This window comes from Danio rerio, chromosome 16 (genome assembly GCF_049306965.1).
Source record: "Danio rerio strain Tuebingen ecotype United States chromosome 16, GRCz12tu, whole genome shotgun sequence".
Classification (NCBI taxonomy): Eukaryota; Metazoa; Chordata; class Actinopteri; order Cypriniformes; family Danionidae; genus Danio; species Danio rerio.
In genome coordinates this window covers 21,556,980-21,576,573 of record NC_133191.1, presented here as the reverse complement: position 1 = coordinate 21,576,573, position 19,594 = coordinate 21,556,980, and the positions used below count along the sequence as shown (strand labels likewise).

At 35.2% G+C, this 19,594-nt stretch overlaps 1 protein-coding gene across 2 annotated transcripts in view; it reads right to left on the bottom strand.

Moving 5' to 3' along the window:
• colq (collagen-like tail subunit (single strand of homotrimer) of asymmetric acetylcholinesterase) overlaps positions 1-19,594 on the bottom strand; it is a 37,883-nt gene that overhangs the window by 8,715 nt on the left and 9,574 nt on the right. The window contains exons 3-13 of one of the 2 annotated variants that reach the window (XM_009292268.5): positions 19,459-19,494; positions 19,262-19,387; positions 14,663-14,707; positions 12,258-12,284; positions 7,769-7,840; positions 5,148-5,210; positions 5,030-5,056; positions 4,866-4,910; positions 4,747-4,782; positions 2,055-2,135; positions 1,869-1,965 (exon numbers count right to left, since the gene is read on the bottom strand). In XM_009292268.5, coding sequence (XP_009290543.1) covers positions 1,869-1,965; positions 2,055-2,135; positions 4,747-4,782; positions 4,866-4,910; positions 5,030-5,056; positions 5,148-5,210; positions 7,769-7,840; positions 12,258-12,284; positions 14,663-14,707; positions 19,262-19,387; positions 19,459-19,494 — 655 coding nt within the window. The remainder of the gene's footprint in view (positions 1-1,868; positions 1,966-2,054; positions 2,136-4,746; positions 4,783-4,865; positions 4,911-5,029; positions 5,057-5,147; positions 5,211-7,768; positions 7,841-12,257; positions 12,285-14,662; positions 14,708-19,261; positions 19,388-19,458; positions 19,495-19,594) is intronic. The other variant, XM_005157972.6, reaches the window with a different exon arrangement.

Genomic DNA, 19,594 nt, shown 5'->3' with positions numbered 1-19,594 from the left:
GTTCTCACAAAAAAGGTACATAAGTGTTAGACACCTTCTTTATTACAATATCTGTGAAAATAAATATTACTGGAAAGGCAAACTGATATATGAATGATTTCCATATTAAAACATGAATTATCATTTAAAAGCATGTTTAAAGAAACTCATAACCATTAATTATTAGGTTCTATAATACAATAATACAAAACAACTTGTAAAACAAATTTTCATGTGAAGCAACACACCCCTAAAACAGCGACCTGTTTACATGCCTCCAAAATTATACTTTTGAACATATTATAATAAAAAATCTGAACTGTGTTTTGACCTGAACTTAAACTGGCACACTCAGAACAACCATAATATTAATATTAAATCTTTAAAAAAATGGGTAATTAAATAAATGTTTGGTAAACATTTTTGACACTGTTAAGATACAAATTGTATTGTCACTGTAGCGGTAACTTCATGGATCAGATGTGTACCTTTGATGAAGATACATTTATTGTATCTGCAGGTTTTAAAAACCAAAGGTACATTCTGCTTTCCCATGATACAAATCATGTCCTTAAAGGTACAAACTGCAATGGTACAAATTTGTCTCTTTTATCTTGAGGTACACTTATGTTCCATAAAAAGGTACTGGCCCAGTGACAAGGGTTTGTACCTTCTTTGGTACAACTTTGTACCATTTTTTCTGAGAGTGTAGGAACATATATTGATTGTGATTGACTGAAACCTTTGCCTTTTGCTTTGCCGAACAGACCATTACATGGACCAAATTACTGCTGCTGCTGTACCAATCTATCCATCTCATATTCTATCAAAATACGGAGCACTCACACTTGTCAATTAAACCGGGAAACGCTCCTGGGCATGGTTTGGACAGCACAGTGTGAGTAAGCCCTAACTCTTACACATATGCATCTGAAAGTTTGACGTGTAGCAAACAGCCAATAACACAAAACATGAGATGGTCATCTTGAGTCATTTTTCACAAAGAAGTGTAATTCACTTCTCTTTTGAAGATTTAAAGATATCAATGTAAGGAATTGGATGATTTTAAATACCTTTACAAGGCAGAAATAAACACTTGATTGTTTGAGAAGACATCCTGGAGAAAATATTATCAAATCAATGCAAATGTAGGTTCATAAACAGCTAAACAACTGTCATGTTAAAAGCATTACATAAGCTGCAACCCAACACTGGTAAACACCCATACATTCTTGCATTCACACACATGCACTATGGTCAATTTAGTTGATTTAATTCACTTGTACCACATGTCTTTGGACTGCAAAAGGAAACCGGAGCACCCGGAGGAAACCCATGCAAACACGGGTCTCGAACCAGCAACCTTCTTGCTGTGAGGCGATCGTAATATATTTTTTATTTATATTATTAATATTAACTGACAATTCAAAACTATTTGAATCTGTAAAAAAATATAAATAATTATAACTCATATAAAATAAATCAATTATTTGCAATAATGTACAAATTTGACTAACAAATATTTTTAGTGTAAAAGGTATTAATTGGAGCAAAAAAGTTCCAGTACAGGGACTGGAAGTGGCTTTGTTTCATAATGTAACATTTCTCACAGCTGATTGGTAGAGTTTAGGTTTGTGATCGGTAACTCAGAATGATTCAGTTACTGTAGTATTGTGTAGTTATTTTACCATGCACAGCATGTTTGTTCAAATTAATGCATCTTTTATGAGACTTTTAAATACTGTTCTTAAAACTAACATTTTAAATACGAGTTATATGCAGAATGTCACAAATGTATTAGGACAGTCATTAAGAAATTCCTTCCACATAGGTCATACAAGACTTGAGTTTTGTTAGTACTTGTAGTTTATATATTGTATTTATTTTACCTGAGGCGGACACTCCAGGAGGGCCAGGATGACCAGGGGCCCCAGGAGGGCCTCCAGGTCCCATGGGTCCAATTGCACCAGTGTCACCTTTTGACCCCTAAACCAGAAATCAATAATAACAGTTGTTTATTTCCAAAGCATTTGCACTGTGTTCATGGTGCTGTTAAGTGTGTGAGGACGGACCACCTGCTTTCCTCTTTTTCCTGGGCGGCCAGTGGGTCCCCTGTTTCCCGAGCTTCCAGGTTCTCCTTTAGGGCCCATTTCACCCTGAGAAATTATTTTACATTGAAAACCAAAATTAGAGATTAATCTACAATTTAAACTTGGGTAAAGAATTAGCAGTGTGAAACATGCGTGTTGAATGTTTCTAATTTGAGAGTTTATTATCAATGTGAATGTGCAAATTTGTTAATGTTGTAAATTAACAAATAACAAATACTTAAACTACTGTAAGTAGTTTTTCTGAGAAATTGTAATTAGTTAATAGTTTTAAAAATGTGTGCTTTTTACTTTCCTTTGAGTACATTTTTAGTAGTATTTTTATTCCAATACTTTCCTTCAACCTGCAGTCACTATTTTAATATTTCCTGTCTATGGGGATTAGAAAAATCAGTCCTGTGATTCCTGTCCAATCAAATCACACATAGAAGGAAAATCGCATCATAATGAACTACCTCAAGACATGGGCGCTTTATAATTGCAGCAAACTGTTTGGAAGCATTAAAAGGGTCCAAGAAGATGTCCAAAATCTTTAAACGCAATGACCCAGAGACTGTTTAGATGCATGTCACTAATGAGAAGATTACAGATGTTTTCTGTATGATGACCAAAATGGCCTTAAACCTAGAAGGCACAAAACGTCAACATGACGTCACATTTGTTGCATTTTGTTTAGATATGAAAATCGGGTTGACGTCAGAACTCAAAATCAGGCCAACATCAATGTCCAACATCCAAACAAAAGCCAATCAAATATCAGAGTTGTGTTGTGTGGATGTTACCACTATGATGTCTGTTAGATGTTAGATTTAGGTTGCCATACCTGATCAATAAATGTCAGTATTAATACCAAGTAATAATACTTTTACCTAGGTATAATTTTTCAGTACTCTTTCCACCACTGCTCCTCTCACAGATCAATCATAACCTTTAGCCAATCAATTGTGAGCTCAGTGTTCAAGGAATCAGAACTCGGTGAAAGCGGTGTAATCATTGCATGCTCGCATTTGATTGGCTAAAGCAGGGGTGAGCAAACTCTGTCCTGGAGGGCCAGTGTCCTGCATAGTTTAGCTGAAACACTAATCAAACACACCTGAACATGCTAATCAGTGTCTTCAAGATCACTAGAAATCTATAAGCAGGTGTCTGTGATTAGAGTTGGTGCTAAACTGTGCAGGACTCCGGCCCTCCAGGACCGAGCTTGCCCATCCCTGGGCTAAAGGGCTACCTTTTACCATTTAACTGGTAAATTCTCTTAAACGTTTTGTATGCACACTTTTAAATCTGTAAATGGTGCGAATAGTCATTTTATGAATAAGTATTTTTAGGTAACACTTTATTTTAATGGTCAGTTTGAGTATTGGTAGACTGTCTGCTTAATATCTGTTGATAGTGCTCCTTCAAAAGACATTTAACTGACTATAAGAAACTTACATGTCACCTTACACTAACCCTAACCCCAACTTTAACCGTATCATGATAATCTAATGAGAATTATTTGGCATGTAGATGCAATGTAAATTAAATTCAACAGAGGGATCATCAAAATAAAATGTGAGCTATTTTTATATTGTGCAAATGAATTATTTTTGTAAATATTTATAAATATTTTGCGCACATGAATTTGGATTCATGAATGTGACTATGGCTATGCATGTGTAAATTGTGTTGTTTGCTTGAATTATTATTGAAACTAATCTAGCTTTATAGAAACATGGTGGAAGTTAACCCTGGGTCTGCTTTAGCCAGGCTTTAAAATGTGAATGTAAACGTTTAAAATGTGACATGTTATTCCATTAATATTTGAAAACAGAACACTGCATTAATACAAACAGTACTTACTGTCAGGGTGTGATTTATACATTGAAGATCACTTTTCGGTAATATTATTTAATGTAATACATGCTTCAGCAAATCAAATTAAAAGACATCTATTTTATTAATGCAATATATTTAATTTAATTTTTTTTGTGTGATACTTTGTGTATTCTGACCAACAATATCCTGTGATTAGCCATGTCAGAGGTTACTGTGGGTTAAACTGTACACTCTCAGAAATAAAGGTATGTGAGCGGTCACTGGGGTGATACCTTTTCAAAAGGTACAGATTTGTACCTAAAAGGTCCATATTAATACCTCAAGAGTACATATTAGTACCTAAAAAGTACAAAGTGTTCTAGTATATACTTTTAAGGTACCAATATATGTACCCTTTAAGTACAAACGTATACCTTTTGAGAGTGTACAAACAACACATCTAATTTTACTTTACTTTACTTTGGTTATATGTAGAAACAAACACATAGTTTACAAGTAAAGCGTTTTTGTGAATACTTACGCAACAATTATGCATTCATAGTGCTATAATCCATTATAGGGGTGGTCAAATGTATATTTAAATTATCTATAATTTATTTAGTAATAAGTATTTAAGATCAGAGCAAACTATATCTATTTAGAGGATTGACCCCCCACTCTTGTTGTTTTCATGTCCTTCAGGGGGAATCAAACATTAATTAGGGTGGGCAATCCCCCCTAAAGCCCCCTGTATTTTACATCCTGCTTGCTGTGCTGTAATTTGTTCAGTATAAAGTTAACCTCTTTAAAGCACATTTTGTTAATCTTGTCAATGACTAAAATGCAATAATATTTCCAGTACCTTTTGTCCCAGCATTCCAGGTAGACCCATTGATCCCTGAAAAGGTAGAACAAGCCATTTGTGTACTAAAACTAATTATATGTTAGACAACTTACAATTTGCATTAAAACACAACTTACTCGGTCACCTTTTAAGCCAATTTCACCTCTGAAACCTTGTGAACCCTAAAACAACAACATCAAGTAATATTGAATGTACACGATATAATAAACAATTCAATGATGAGCAACAGGTAAACAATCTAAAGAACGACAATATAATGGCTTCAGAATGGTAAACTTACTTTTTCCCCTTTAAATCCATGTAAGCCCTGCATCAATCATAAATCAACAGCATTCAGCACACATTTATGACAGCATTACAACTTTAATTCCAATTCACAAAGTAGAGACTGTTTAGACCTTGGGTCCCATTGGTCCTCTAGCCCCTGGCAATCCCATCAATCCCGGGTCACCTTTCTCCCCCTGTTAAAAATATACAGAGGTCAAACATCACTATGAGCTAAAGAACATTCTGTGATCGTGTCACAATATGGTGTCCTAATGTATAGAAAAAACTAAATACACAAGACATGACACTCGCATCTTTTTGAATGGGGAAAAGTGTAACGGTCAATATGGTGAATAAAGCCCCACCTACAAGTTCAGGAGCCAATCATCGATCACTTTATTGCAAATAAAGCCTGCTTTCTGGTAGAGGAGCCAATCATCGATTGGTATTTGCTTATTTCATGTGGCCGCCATTTTGAAGAACTAAAGCAAGGCTGCGGTGGGAAGAAACCCGGAAGTATAGGACCAGCACTGTAAACATTGCAGTAACATGCTTTGAACTACAAACCTCCAGCTGTTGCCGAGATTTCAAAATGCAGAAATGGTGTAAACATTACTTTAATATCATTCAGTAAGTGTAATTAAAACAATTAAAAACAATTTAGCATCAAACAACATCACAATCTCTTTAAGAGTAATAGGCTTAAGTGTCCTCCTAGGCTTCAGTTCATGGCACCAGTTAAACACCATGGGGGCGCTTTCTTGCTTCAGCCTATGTAACCCGGTGAGCGATACAGCACTGCAGTCCTCTGTAGCACACCCACGTGATGTCTGTAATAGTGTGCTCCCACTACTGAAGTTTTCAAACCTTCTATTTCCCGCTAACATTGAAGCGCCGCTGAGCCGGATGATTTGACTGATCTTTACGGCTGCTTCACGCTCCAGTCTTTGTGTATCTTTGTTTGCACTCAGTTTACCGCTCTTCACTGTGTGCAAACACAGATACACAGAGACTAGAACGTGAAGTAGCCGTAAAGATCAGTCGAGTCATCAAACAGATCGCTCGTTTGTGTTTGTACTCCGTAAACAGCGGAGGGTGAACTGATGACCTTCTCGGCCAATCACAAGCATTTCTGTAGAGCACGTGAACAATGGCAAATCAACGCTGTTTTAAGAAAGCCATCAATAGTGCCTTAAATGTTAGCAGGAAATTGACAGTTTTTCTTTTAATTCAGTATCATGGAAAGTCTAATATAGTGAAATAATCAGTTTATTAACTCGAGTTTCATAAAAGGCATCTAAAATGTGTGTTTGGGAAAGAAAATGCTAGCTAACTAGTGCAATTTCCCTTAACTTAGCTAAAAATGAGGTCAGATATCCCTTTTTATTTTGAACATTCATTCAGAACAGACCTTCGGGTCACTTTGAAGGCAGTGAAATTATAAATTTGTGTCACTTTATCTTTGCTGATAAGATATACAGCCGAGTACAAAACGTTCCTATGTAACTCCCAATGATACTTCTGGGTTTCTTCCCACCACAGCCTCGAGGTTGCTTTTTAAAAATGGTGGCCACGTGAAATCATTCTACAGACCGAGGATTCTCTGGGGGAGGGGTTTGGACCAGACATGAGTTTCTGCAGATTATGTGTGAATTGGATGTTTAGAAATTAAACTAAAGACACAGTTGTTGTTTAATTTTATTGGGGATGCCTAATATGAAATTCAATGGTACGCTTGGAACCAGTTTTGGAGAATTTGATGTTTCCCCATTCAGACAAAAGTGTTTCAAAGATGGCCGCCGAGTGAAATGGCTTGCCCTAAGTCAGGCATGTCCAAACTCCTAACTCCTGCAAAGTTTAGTTCCAACTCCAATCAGACACAGCTGGGCTAGCTAATCAAGCTCTTATAGGCTTTCTAGAAACATCCTTGCAGGTGTGTTGAGGCAAGTTGGAGCTAAAATCTGCAGGACACCGCAGAGAGGTCTGGATACAGACCAGGTGCAGTGCAATCTGAGTTGCATCCAATGCTTTTTAATACGCTCACCTAACCCCACCCCTAACCTGCCACAGTGACATCACTCACTCCATTGAGTGCATTGTGTCTGACATTGTATCGCTGGGTGATGCAATTTCAGCTTGCAATATAAAGGCTGCTTCCAGATACTATTGGGACACCAACCCTCCAGGATTGAGTTAGGACACCCCTGCCTTAAAGGGACTTTGTGTAGAGGGCTATAACAATTAAATGTTTGATTTACATTCAAAGTCCATACCTGATTATAATAAAGATATAAAGACAAATGCTCCCACTATTATTCAAATGTCTAGGGCCAGCAATATTTTTTTTTTTTTTTTAAAGAAACAATTTTTCTATTTAGTTAAAAAACTCAAGTACATTCATGTGTTCTTGTTTTAAATGCAAGCACAATACTTTAATAAATATGAATATTAAATGCTAAATATTAAATATGAAAATATATAATGGTTCAGGGTTATTACAGTAGACTCAAATAAAATTAAAATATTCCTTTAAAATGAACATTAACTATATGAAAACAATATTTTAACAATTATATAGCTTGTAGCAAAATCAAAATGTAAAGTTAGTAAATAAAAGAAACTATAAATGAAAAATGTTATTTGAGTACCATATTAGTATTTAAAAATGATTTCTCTCTGCATTATGAAGTAACTGCTGATTAAAAAATAAATTTTTACCATCACATGAATAATTAACACAAATTCTGCTTACTTTAGGCCCAGTTGGTCCTTGCCATCCGCTTGGTCCCTGACGTCCTGGAAGACCAGGAGGACCAGTGCGCCCCTGTAACACGTCAATTATTAAAATATTGTAACAGCAGTGAATGTCAAAGTTTGCCTAATATTCTTGATTAGGCTTATTTGCAAAGACACAACATTATGATGTATAATAATAAGTCACCAACAATATACTAAAATTTGGTAAATAAATGTGCTATTCTCAAATCTGGTAAACATTCAGATTAGCTGATGCTGACTGGACTAAATCAAAAATCCAGCCAAATTCTGAATCATTTTAAAGCTGGATGTTTGGAATGACAAAAACGGAACAATTCAATTGATATTTTAAATTAAGAAATTGAGTAAACATAAATAATAAAAAAATGGAGGTATATTTTAAATTATGATAATTTATTGGTATAGCTTGAACTTTTTCATAGTGTATCTAAATATCAGCTCTGCAGGCTTCCTCAAGCGTCAGAAGTTGTATACTGTAGGATAATAACAATTGCAGTGAGTGGCAAACAAATGGCAAACAAATTGAACCACCCAACCATCATGAGCAGAACTCAAGCATGACTTCGATGGTAAATATAGATTACATTAACAAATAACTGCTGCAAATCAGATGAATTCAGATTGGTCACCACTGAAAAGTTATGTTGAGTGTGTTAAAGTTCAGTTCTGCTCTTTTTCAGCAAATTCTTATCATAAGCATCTAAGTGCAGATGCAACATAAATGATTCATCTAGAGAACATATGTCAAACTCAAGGCTCATGGTATCATTTAATGTATGTGAGCATGTGATTCACAGAAAATACAAAAGAATAAAAAAATATATATGAATTCAATGCAAACTGGTTGACACAAATGATGTAGAACATGCAATGTGTTTGCAGCGAACACACAGATACAGCCTCAGTCGCATCTTTCTTGCAAGTTTGAGTTATTCAACTTTAGTGGAAAAGTTTTGTGAAAAACATTCCGCGGGTAAACTAGATCAAGTGATGTGGTGCTTTACATTTTGTGTACACACAGCATTATAATAAGTCCATGCTGCTTTATATCGTATGTTTTGCCTTGACGATACTTGCTTTTTGAGGTTCAGAGGATAATATTGTTTGATGACAGCCACTGAGACCGCTGGCACACATGATGAAAATTTAAAACCAATCTAAATAAATCAGAAACTGAAATTAGAATTGTTGACGACCAGTTTCTGCATTGGGAATCAATTAATTTAGGTGACAATAACTTTATGTATGAAGTACATTACTCATGGCATGAATGGTATTATTTAAATAGGCACAACCAATATCAGTTACATGTAACTGAGTTATGATATGGTCTTTTTTTTATTAGGTTTAATTCTTTTACAAATACTTCACTCTCATGTTGTTTTTAACGTTTTTAATTTATAGTTATTAATTTCTATTTTTTTGTAGTTTTTCGACAAATGTTTTTATTTAATCTTTATTACATATACCATGAATAATTAATAGCTTTGATTTAAGTTAACAACAAACACACTGATACAGTTGATCAGAAATTGTTATGCTCCACGTTAGTTTAATGTATACTGATTTTTCTCACCCTCCTCTTTCTGTTCTCACTTCACTCTTAGGTTACTTATTGGTTCAGTTTATTGCCCATTGACGGTACCAGTTCCACCAATCCCTGGACAAGCCATACGGATTTAAAGATCTGGTGGATCAGTGTGTGGTGTACACTAAGTCTCGGTGTACATTTGTGCTCCATGCATCTGTGTTTTGTCATGCTAAGTCTGTGATTTATTGCTTCAGTTTTTCTGATGTAATTCGAGTTTACTTGTTGAACTTTATTAGCTTTAAATAACTGCTTTGATGGTTGCTGTCTGATGCTAAACTGAGCAATATGATATCTTTGTTAGGTTTGCTTTAGTTTAGCTTGTTTTTGTTAGATTAGCTAGAGTGTTTTGCCATCTAGAGTTTTGTAGTTCAATTAGTCTAGTTTGAGTGTCGTGTGGACTGAAGATGTCAGGTTTTATTTTCATAATATATTTTTGACGCCTAGTTTAAACGTTAGATTCAGAGGATTGTTTTGTTTTGTCAATTTATTTGATTTGGCTTACATTCATTGTCTTTATTTATAAAGAATATTGTAAATGTTTATGACCTATAATTATAGGGACACAAAGTTAACATTAGGTCTACTGTAAAAGATCTGGGTGTTATAGTAGACAGCAACTTAACTTTTGAAAAGCATCTCCCATGTCACAAAAACCGCCTTCTTTCATCTTAGAAATATCGCTAAGTTACGAAGTTTGCTATCCATCTCAGATGCAGAAAAGATAGTTCATACTTTTATGACTTCTAGGCTGGATTACTGTAATGCTCTGTTTGCTGGCTGCCCAGCATCCTCTGTTAATAAACATTTCAACTAGTACAAATTGCAGCTGCCAGGGTTCTTACCAGGTCTAGAAAATATGATATCACCCCAATTTTATCCTCCTTACACTGGCTGCCAGTTAAGTTTTGTATTAATTATGAAATATTCCTTCTTACCTATAAATAATCTAGCTCCTGTTTATCTAACCAACCTTCTGTCTCACCACAACCCAACCTGCTCCTAAAGATCTTAAAACTCAGAGCTTCTGGTAGTACCAAGAATAGCAAAGTCTATTAAAGAAGGTTCAGCCTTCTCATTTATGACTCCTAAACTCTGGAATAGCCTTCCTGATAATTTCTAAGGCTCAGACACACTCTCTCAGTTCAAACCTAGATTAATGACCTATCATTTTAGTAATGAGAAATTCTGGGAGTTTTCCAGAAGACAGAACAATATGGGAGATGGGAGGGAAATGTGTCTGAAATAAGAGAGACTCCTGGCAAACACAGGAGTGTTGGCAGGTATGTTTTATTAGATTCACAGGTATGTAGATACTCATCCCGAGGCCCCTAGAGATTATGCAGCGCCATTGATGCAATCCAAGAGCTGTGGAGAAATGATGCCAAGGTATCTAAAATCTTGGACCAGGCCGTATCCAGAGCTGATGCTGTGGTGTCATGGAGGAATGGAGTGCATGAGATTGATTCCTGAAAGACCACAATGACAAATGAGTCCTCGCATTGATCCTGTGGGCCAGCTTGTACACCAGACAATGACCTACACACCTGCAGTTCTCCACCATGGACATGAATGCTTATCTCTTTATTATTAGCCCCTTTCAAACAGTGATACCAGATGCCGGTAAATTCTGACATCATTAACCAGAAATGACCTCTAAACGGCTGCGCTTGTGTTTGTAAACATTTGACTACATTACAAACTCTTCGGATGGATCAGTATTGAGTACAACTCCAATGAAAACAAAGAGAAACACTTTCGCATGTCGAGATCTTCATGATATGTGTGTGTGCTGGCGCTATGTACGCTCACGGGCACACGCAAAGCTTGAAGGTAAACAAACAACGGATTATCATAAACATTTTATCGATAATTATTTACACAGTTAGCATTAAGAAGGAACATAGAAACGTTATCTGACTAACATCTAGCAGCTAAAGGTGCCTGGAAAAATATTCAAAGGCTTTTATTCTCATAAACCGCGCGCACGTGAATGCGTCTGACTGTTCTAATTGGCTAAAGCAGGTGTCTCACGTCAGCACGTTCTAGACGTAAATTTCTGCTTCATCTTTGATCTGTCGTGCACATTACACATCTCACCTAAATGTTACAGTATCTCTTTTAAACATCGTAAATTTTAAACTGAATGCATGTGGCCAAAGTTAAAGAACAAAAATGTTCTTTGGAAATTGAATTATTACACTAATTTCAAGGCTGCGTGGCCTTTGTTCCTTTCCCAACACTTCCAGAATGTAATCTGCGCAACACTTAAAGATGATTGGCTGCTCAAGCACAGGACAAAAGGACAAGGTGAGGACAGCATGTCTTCTGAGTGCTCCGAGGGACAAAACGGCCATCAGTAGAGTGAGAGAGAAAAAACAAACCAAACTCCATCAGTCTCCTGGCTTTAATTAAATTATGTGCTAAGGGGCAGGAGCCGGGGATTGTGGGAGAGCGGATGATTTATTGGGCTGCCCCAGCACTAAGCTAAATTACTATGCAATGCTGCAAAGCTTCCTACGCCAGCATTCTCTGAGCCTGTCTGGAGTCAAACAATACACCAGCCCACACAGAATCCTGTGAAGGTTTAGTGGCTTCTCAGTTTACCAGACCCAGATGCCTTCCAGTAAACCACACAAAACCCACAACATGATTGAAGGACAGGAGCTATGGAGATGTTCCATTGTGGATTGACCTTAATGATGGTGATCACAAGAGTCCCCTGATGTTTAGCTCTGATAGAACATCATGCAGAATCATGTTACATCTGTATCAGTGTAAAGTTGCACGTACTGTGTGTCCCATTTGTGCATCTCTTTGTTTTTTTGTTTTTTTTTAATCCACTTATTGCAAAGCAGAGGACATTGAGTCTCACCTTTTGTCCAGGTCTTCCAATTTCACCCTGCAATCACAAAACAAAAAGAGAATGTCCTTTCATTAAATTACTCAATAAATAAAACTCTTCTTTTCTGATTTTCTGATTCTGATCTGTATTTGTGTTAAAGGCATAGGGCTCTATTTTAATGATATAGGCACAAAGTCTAAAGCACAGGGCGCAAAATCATTAGGGGCTTGTCCGAATCCCACTGTGGCATTTTAAGAACGGAAAAAATACAATCTGTGCTGTGATGAATGATCTAACAGGGTTGTAATTATTCTCTTAATGAGTTATTGGTATGTTTTGACCATAAACCAATCAGAGTCTCAACTCCCACTCCCTTTAACAGTCAGTTGTTTCGCACAATGGCGCATTTGATATTTACATTTACATTTTTTTGGACTTTGTAAGTGGAAAAATGAATGCTTCACTAGCGAGAGAAAAGTGAAACAGAGCATGTGCAACACAAGGATAAAGAATGAGCCTCCTTCAATTGGCCTTTACTTTCACTTTATCTTTTTCTCTTTCGTGGATGGCATGTTGTACACTCCACTAAAGACATCAATTAGCCTGCATATTTAATTTTGTTTGTTAAGCTAAAAATTTTGTTTCAAAACTATTTCTAAAATGAGTTCTAATTTTCAGCAAAAGATAATAATGAAGTGTGATCAAACAACTGAGTTATAAAACCTGACAGGTCTTCTTTTATACTCCACAGCAGAAATATGGTCATACAGGTTTGGAATGACATGAGTGTAAGTAAATAGTTTTCATTTTTAGGTGGACTTTAAATATATCACAAGGACTGCCAATTGACCTAAAGGAATCTTCAAGGTACAGCATTTGGAATGTTAATAAAAAAAAGAAGAAATCTAACAATCTCCACAAATGTATACCAACCAAAAGGTGCAGTCACAGTTATAATAAACGAAGGAAAAATGTATTTAGGGCAAAGAATAAACAATGGTTTAGATAAAAACTATAGCAACAAAACTTGCAATACTCAAGGGTAAATGTCACTTTTGGCATTTGTGACAATGTTATTTAAGACAAATAAATAAAACAATCTAACACACCTTAGTTTATAAAATAAGCAACAATAGCTTTCAAAGTAATGCAATTACAAAACAAGTCTCAAGGGATATCCTGTCATGACCTTAAAGTACATTTACAGTAATAGCTTTAAATATCAGATTACAGGAGACATCAAGGTTACAGTATGTGCATTAGATTGTACCAAGTAATAAAAGTAGTTAATGGGTTAAGGCTTGGTTTAGTGAAAGGTTCAGTGTTAGTTCCAGTAATTATAAAATATAGTTCTACCATGATATATAAGGGGTAATGTACACTCTCAAAAATAAAGGTACGCGAGCTGGCACTGGGGTGGAACCTTTTCAAAAGGTACAAAATTGTACTTTAAAGGTCCATATTGGTACCTCAAAACTATATATTAGTACCTACAAATTTTAAGAGAAACACTTTTGTTCTTTTTAAGTACTAATACCCTTTAGGTATTAATATGGACCTTTAAGGCACAAATTTGTACCTTTTAAAAAGGTACCACCCGAGTAACACCTCGTGTACCTTTATTTCTGAGAGTGTGGGCAGTTGTTCTAGCAGAATAAAGCCCAACAAGATTATTAGCTGCCCGTCATGACATCTAACCCATACCTGCCAGCACGACCATTTTTTTCTGAAGTCTCCCGTATTTCAGACCCATCACCCACCACTTTTCTGTTATTTCTGGCTAAACTCCCAAATTTTACCCCCCACAGTTTTCTTGGTACAGTCTGTAACACCCTTGGGTGGCCAACTTTGGTATAGTATTCAATCATAGTGGTTGCCCGAAACCTAATCCATAGTACATTTAGTAACACCACAGTATAGTTATTAACCTGCCCCGGTAATCAACAGTGTTATTCAGATGCACCTCACTCCCGAACAACCCCACTCCACCCCAAATGTTGGCAGGTATGATTTAGACTGTGAAAACAACTGCCTAGATGTACATTATTACGGTTATTACACAAAACAATAAACTATTTTAAACTCTTTTATTAAAAATAAATTCACAGAAACAAAATGGCTGTATGCAGCCTTCACTAATTACCGAAAGATAGAGCTGTGATGCGATGTGAAAGATAAGCATATACATATTGATATGAATGTATATAGTCAAAATGATTTGGAGTACCTGGGGGAGACATTAGTTTTTGCAATTAGTTTCAGAAGTTGTTATCTGATAATAGCTTATCTTAGAATGTACTGTAGCGATTGACCAAACAGAATCAAGTATTCCAGAGAGCCGTGTAATAATAATCATCATGTTATATCAGCCTAATTTCTATCACCGTTGTCTTGTGTTTTCATGCATATAAACATGAGGATGTGTCATTCAATACCTTATCTCCCTTTGGTCCCTTTGGTCCTGGCAGTCCAGCAGGACCCTGTAATAACATGAAAACAACTGTATAATGTTTCACCAAGACCTCTTCAAATGTCAGATAATATTACTATATAAAGCCAAAGCAACTATAAAAAATGTATTCCAACACTATAAAAATGTCTGTCACCAAACTGGCTTCCCCATTACCACCCTTTGGTTAAAACAATACGGCTAATTACTTTCTAAACTTGTGTTTGCAGCTAAGTGAACATAAGAGCGTTCAAAAGAACAACTATACAAAGTCAAAGCTGTTAGCAGCTGCACTATGACAACAGGATGGGTTTTTTTTATTCTCTTGGCTGACATCTCTGTAATATTCACTACATAATTAATAACATAAGACAGAGATCAAACTGGATTCACAGTTGACTGAACTTGAGGGGATGGGGTGAACCCTCTCTTGGGGTTTCGAGTGTCTGTCTGTGTGTCTCTCTCTCTCTCTCTGTCTCTCTCTCGGGGTTGTTTCTAAGAATGGTACGATGGAGCAGAGCCTGGCAATGGAAAAAAGTCTATTTCCATCTGGTCTAAATGTGGAGTGTTAATGGTCGCTGTGTCGTGAAAGACCAAACTGGTCACATCCGTGTCACTACAGAAAGACGTCTGGGGAACTCACACGCATCTCACATGCTGAGAAGGTTATGAAGGCTAATTACAGCGCTGTAACTGACCGTTGTGACAACACAGAGCCCTGCTTCCTTCAGCAACTATGCAAACTTCAATAAATTTTCATGTGACATGTTTTTACTTTAGATTTTAGTCTGGCAGGGATTGTTTACTAAAATATGAAAATATTGTTATCATCTACTCACCCTCTACTTATCACAAATCTATTTAAGTTTGTTTGTTTAGTTGAAGACAAAAGACGGTATTTTGAAAGATTTTGAAAACCAGTAGCCGTTGAATTCCATAGTATTCTGGATTCTTTAAAATATGGTCTTCGACAGAGGAAAGATATAAGAAAATAATTCTTTTGTGTGTAAACTATCCCATGAAGTTCCACTAAAAATGAACAAGTATTTTTCTGTTAACCACAAAGGTTCATATTTGGAACAATGTTAGTTACCAGAAAGTTGACAGTATCCAATGATGTTAATAGTGCTTTTTTAAACTATTATGGAAAACAAATGCTAACAAACTGCCTTTTTACCAACATTCATCATATACAGTTGAAGTCAGAATTATTTGCCCCGTTTGTTTACCCCCCACCCCCAATTTCTGTTTAACGGAGAGCACTTTTTTTTAACAAAATAGTTTTAATAACTCATTTCTAAATACTGATTTATTTTATCCTTGTCAGGATGACAGTAAATATTATTTTTATAGATATTTTTCAAGACACTTCTATACAGCCTAAAGTGACATTTAAAGGCCTAACTAGGGTAATTGCAGTAGGGTAACTAGGCAAGTTAGGGTAATTAGGCAAGTCATTGTATAACGATGGTTTGTTCTGTAGACTATCAAAAAAATATGGCTTAACTGGGTTAATAATTTTGACCTTAAAATGATGTTTAAAAATTTTTAAACTGCTTTTATTCTTACAGAAACAAAAAAAATAAAGCTTTCTCCAGAAAAAAATATTACCAGACATACTGTAAAAATTTCCTTGCTCTGTTCAACATTAAGAGAAACAAATTCAGAAGGGGGGCTAATAATTCTGACTTCAACTCTACCTTTGTTTACATTCAGAAGCAGATTAAAAACTCATAGAGGTCTGGTACTGGTGAAGGCTGAAATAATGTCAAAATCTTGAATTTTTAAAGAGAATCATCTCTATACACCTACAAAATAGTTATTAGATCTCTTGTGAAATTTTCCTAAGTGATGTTTAACAAAGCAAAGAAATTATTTCCAATATTTTCTATCATATTTTTATTCTGGAGGAGGTTTTATTTCTTTTAGTTTGACTGGAATAAAAATATGTATTATAAACATGAAAACTACTAAGGTTAATATTATTAGCCCCCTTAAAAATTATCGGCTACAGAACAAATGACTGCTGTTCAATGACTTACCTAATTAACCTGGTTAAGCTTTTAAATGACACTTTAAGCTCAATATTAGTATCTTGTGAATTACATAGTATAATAGTATGTACTGGCATCATGAAAAAGATAAAAATAAATAAGTTACTAAAACTATTAGGTTTAAAAATTTGGTGAAAAAAAACTAATCTGAGGTCTTTAAGTATAAATTATCAAATCATTTGTCCACCAGTTTAAGTAACTTGTTACAAAAATAATCAAAAATGTGTGTGATGTGCAGCATTGGGTGCACTTTAAAGAAACTTTAAAAACAAAAAAGTAATTAATTACTCATTACATTATTAAAATTGTATTTAAATTATATTTTAATTACTGTGTCTGAAAAGTAACTCAATAAGTTATTAAATTACTTGACTCAACAATACTTCAACTTCAAAAATTCAATAAATAAATGCACTATATATAAATCTCAATGCCACATACGCAATAGAAATTAAACACAACGACTTAAATCAAAGCCAGACAGGACAATTTAGCTTTATTAAATCAATATAACACTTTAAAAATGATAAACATTGTATGTATCAAAACAAAAATAATTTCACACATGCCAAATATTGACAAATTTCCTACTAATTTCATTGTTTCTCAAGCATGTCCATTCTACTTGATCAATTCATTACTCTGCTTCTCTTAATTGATTTGTCCAGCACTGTTGATTTGATCTAGAGTTAAACAAGTACATTATAAGTAGGGCTGGGCAATTTGGTCTAGAATTAACTGAACATTTTAACTCAATTACAGTTAGTGAACAATTATTTTTTTTAATATTATTTTATTGTCCTGATAGATCACTGATAAATTTAGTAAACATGCTCACAGATTACAAGTAAGAGATTTTTGAATGAAGGGTGCATTACTTGATTTTAAAACAATTAAAGGAAACACACACTATCTACTATCTATTATTATTTATTGAACGTTGAACAACCAAGTCACCTTTTTCTTTAAAAAAGTGAAAATAAATACCATGCACTTTTGAAAACAAAATAAATCAATTTCAATGTTTTTCATAGTAGAAAAAAAGTACATAGTACTTTTACATAGTAACAAGCAGTATCTCTTCCAAATAAAATAACTCTAGTATATCCTATAAATAATGTTTTAAACAGTGCATTTCTTGCATCTTCTGTCAATAATAATTTTGATGTAATTAATCATTTTATTGTAATGGAAAAAAATGGCGTCTCAAGGCATCTCTGATGCAGCTTCCAATACCCATCAATGTAGTGCAAAGTAAGGCTTATTTCCAGATTTTTGAGAGGTGGATATTCGACCATGCGAAGGCTGCGCCAGACCATACATGTGTGCTCAACATAGATGTCTTAACAGAGCGGGGTCAAGTGACTCCACTCATGGTAGGGACAGTAATTGAAAAAAATCAACATGGAAAAATTTGATCAATAATAGATTCTGAATGACGATTTCCATTACAATTTTGAGTCCTAACTATAATTTACTATAATTAAATTACCTGTAAATAAAAAGTAATCCCTTACTTTATTTTCTGACAGAAGGTAATCTATTTACAGTAACTAGTGACTTTGAAACAAACAGTGGTGATATGCTATTTCTATTATTTCATTGATAAACCTTTTGACATTGTAGATTAGGGGTGCTCAAACTCGGCCCTAGAGGGCCGGCTGCCTGCAAAGTTTAGTTCCAACCCAAATCAGATACATCTGGGCTTCCCTTTTTTAACCAAGCTCTTACTAGACTTTCTAGAAACATCTGTGCAAGTGTGTTGATGCAAGCTGAAGCTAAAATCAGTAGAACACCAGCCCTCCAAGACAAAGTTTGGGCAGACCGGCTGTAGACCATTACATTAAAACTCTTCTTGAAAATAGAGTATAAAAAGATCAGTGAACAGGGTGTCCACAGTGTCTTAAAAATCAATTGATAAATCAATTATGAGAAAATTAATGTCCTTAAAAGGTAGAATTGTAAAGTTTTTAAAAGGTCTTAAATTTAGTTCAAGCATTGTCCAAAGTTTTTGACTCCAACAAAGCATAAATAGATTTATTTTCCTGCTAATATTATTAACAGTTTGCTCAATCCACGTGTTTGGGCGAGGATGCGTCCGGCCAAGCTCCTCCGTCAGAGTGATGTCACGTAATTTGCGACAAACGCAGGAAGTTGATGTGACACTCACCACATAACGAGGTCTTAAAATATTCCGAAAAGGTCTTTAAAAAGTCTTAAAAAGGTATTGAAATTACCTTTAGGATTCCTGCATATACCCTGGTAAATATAAAGAGTTTTTAAAGAGAATCTTCTCTCTTATACACACTTTTTAAAACCATCTCTCCACATTAGCTTGTTTTAAATAAACAAATTAGCATCCAAACAGAAGCACAAATCACTATATCACTATCATCATCTAAAATAAAAAACGTTTATAAATATATTGTGCTTAAAATGCATACTAATAGATCTTACATCTGGTTTAATAGTTTAGGCCCGTAGTTTCTATAATCCTTCTATAACAGTTACATCACATCTGAAGCACATACCTGTGGGCCAGGAGGTCCTGCTGGTCCTGGGGGCCCAGGAGGCCCTGAAGAACATGTGTGGGTTGTAGGATTGTGCTTCTCTTCTGTGAATCCTTCATTTGCTGTAACACTAGTCTCAGTCTTTGTCTAAGACAAGACATAAAAAATTACATCTGATTGATTGATTGATAATGAAAGGAAAAGGGTGACGTAAATACCATAGATGGAGCAGGTTGAGGTGCTTTCAATGCAATCTGCAAGGAATCACATCATTACTGCACAGTAAGCTGACCTGACTATCCAGAAAATAAAACTGCTTGGTCATCATTTGAATGGTAAACTATTAAAGATTAA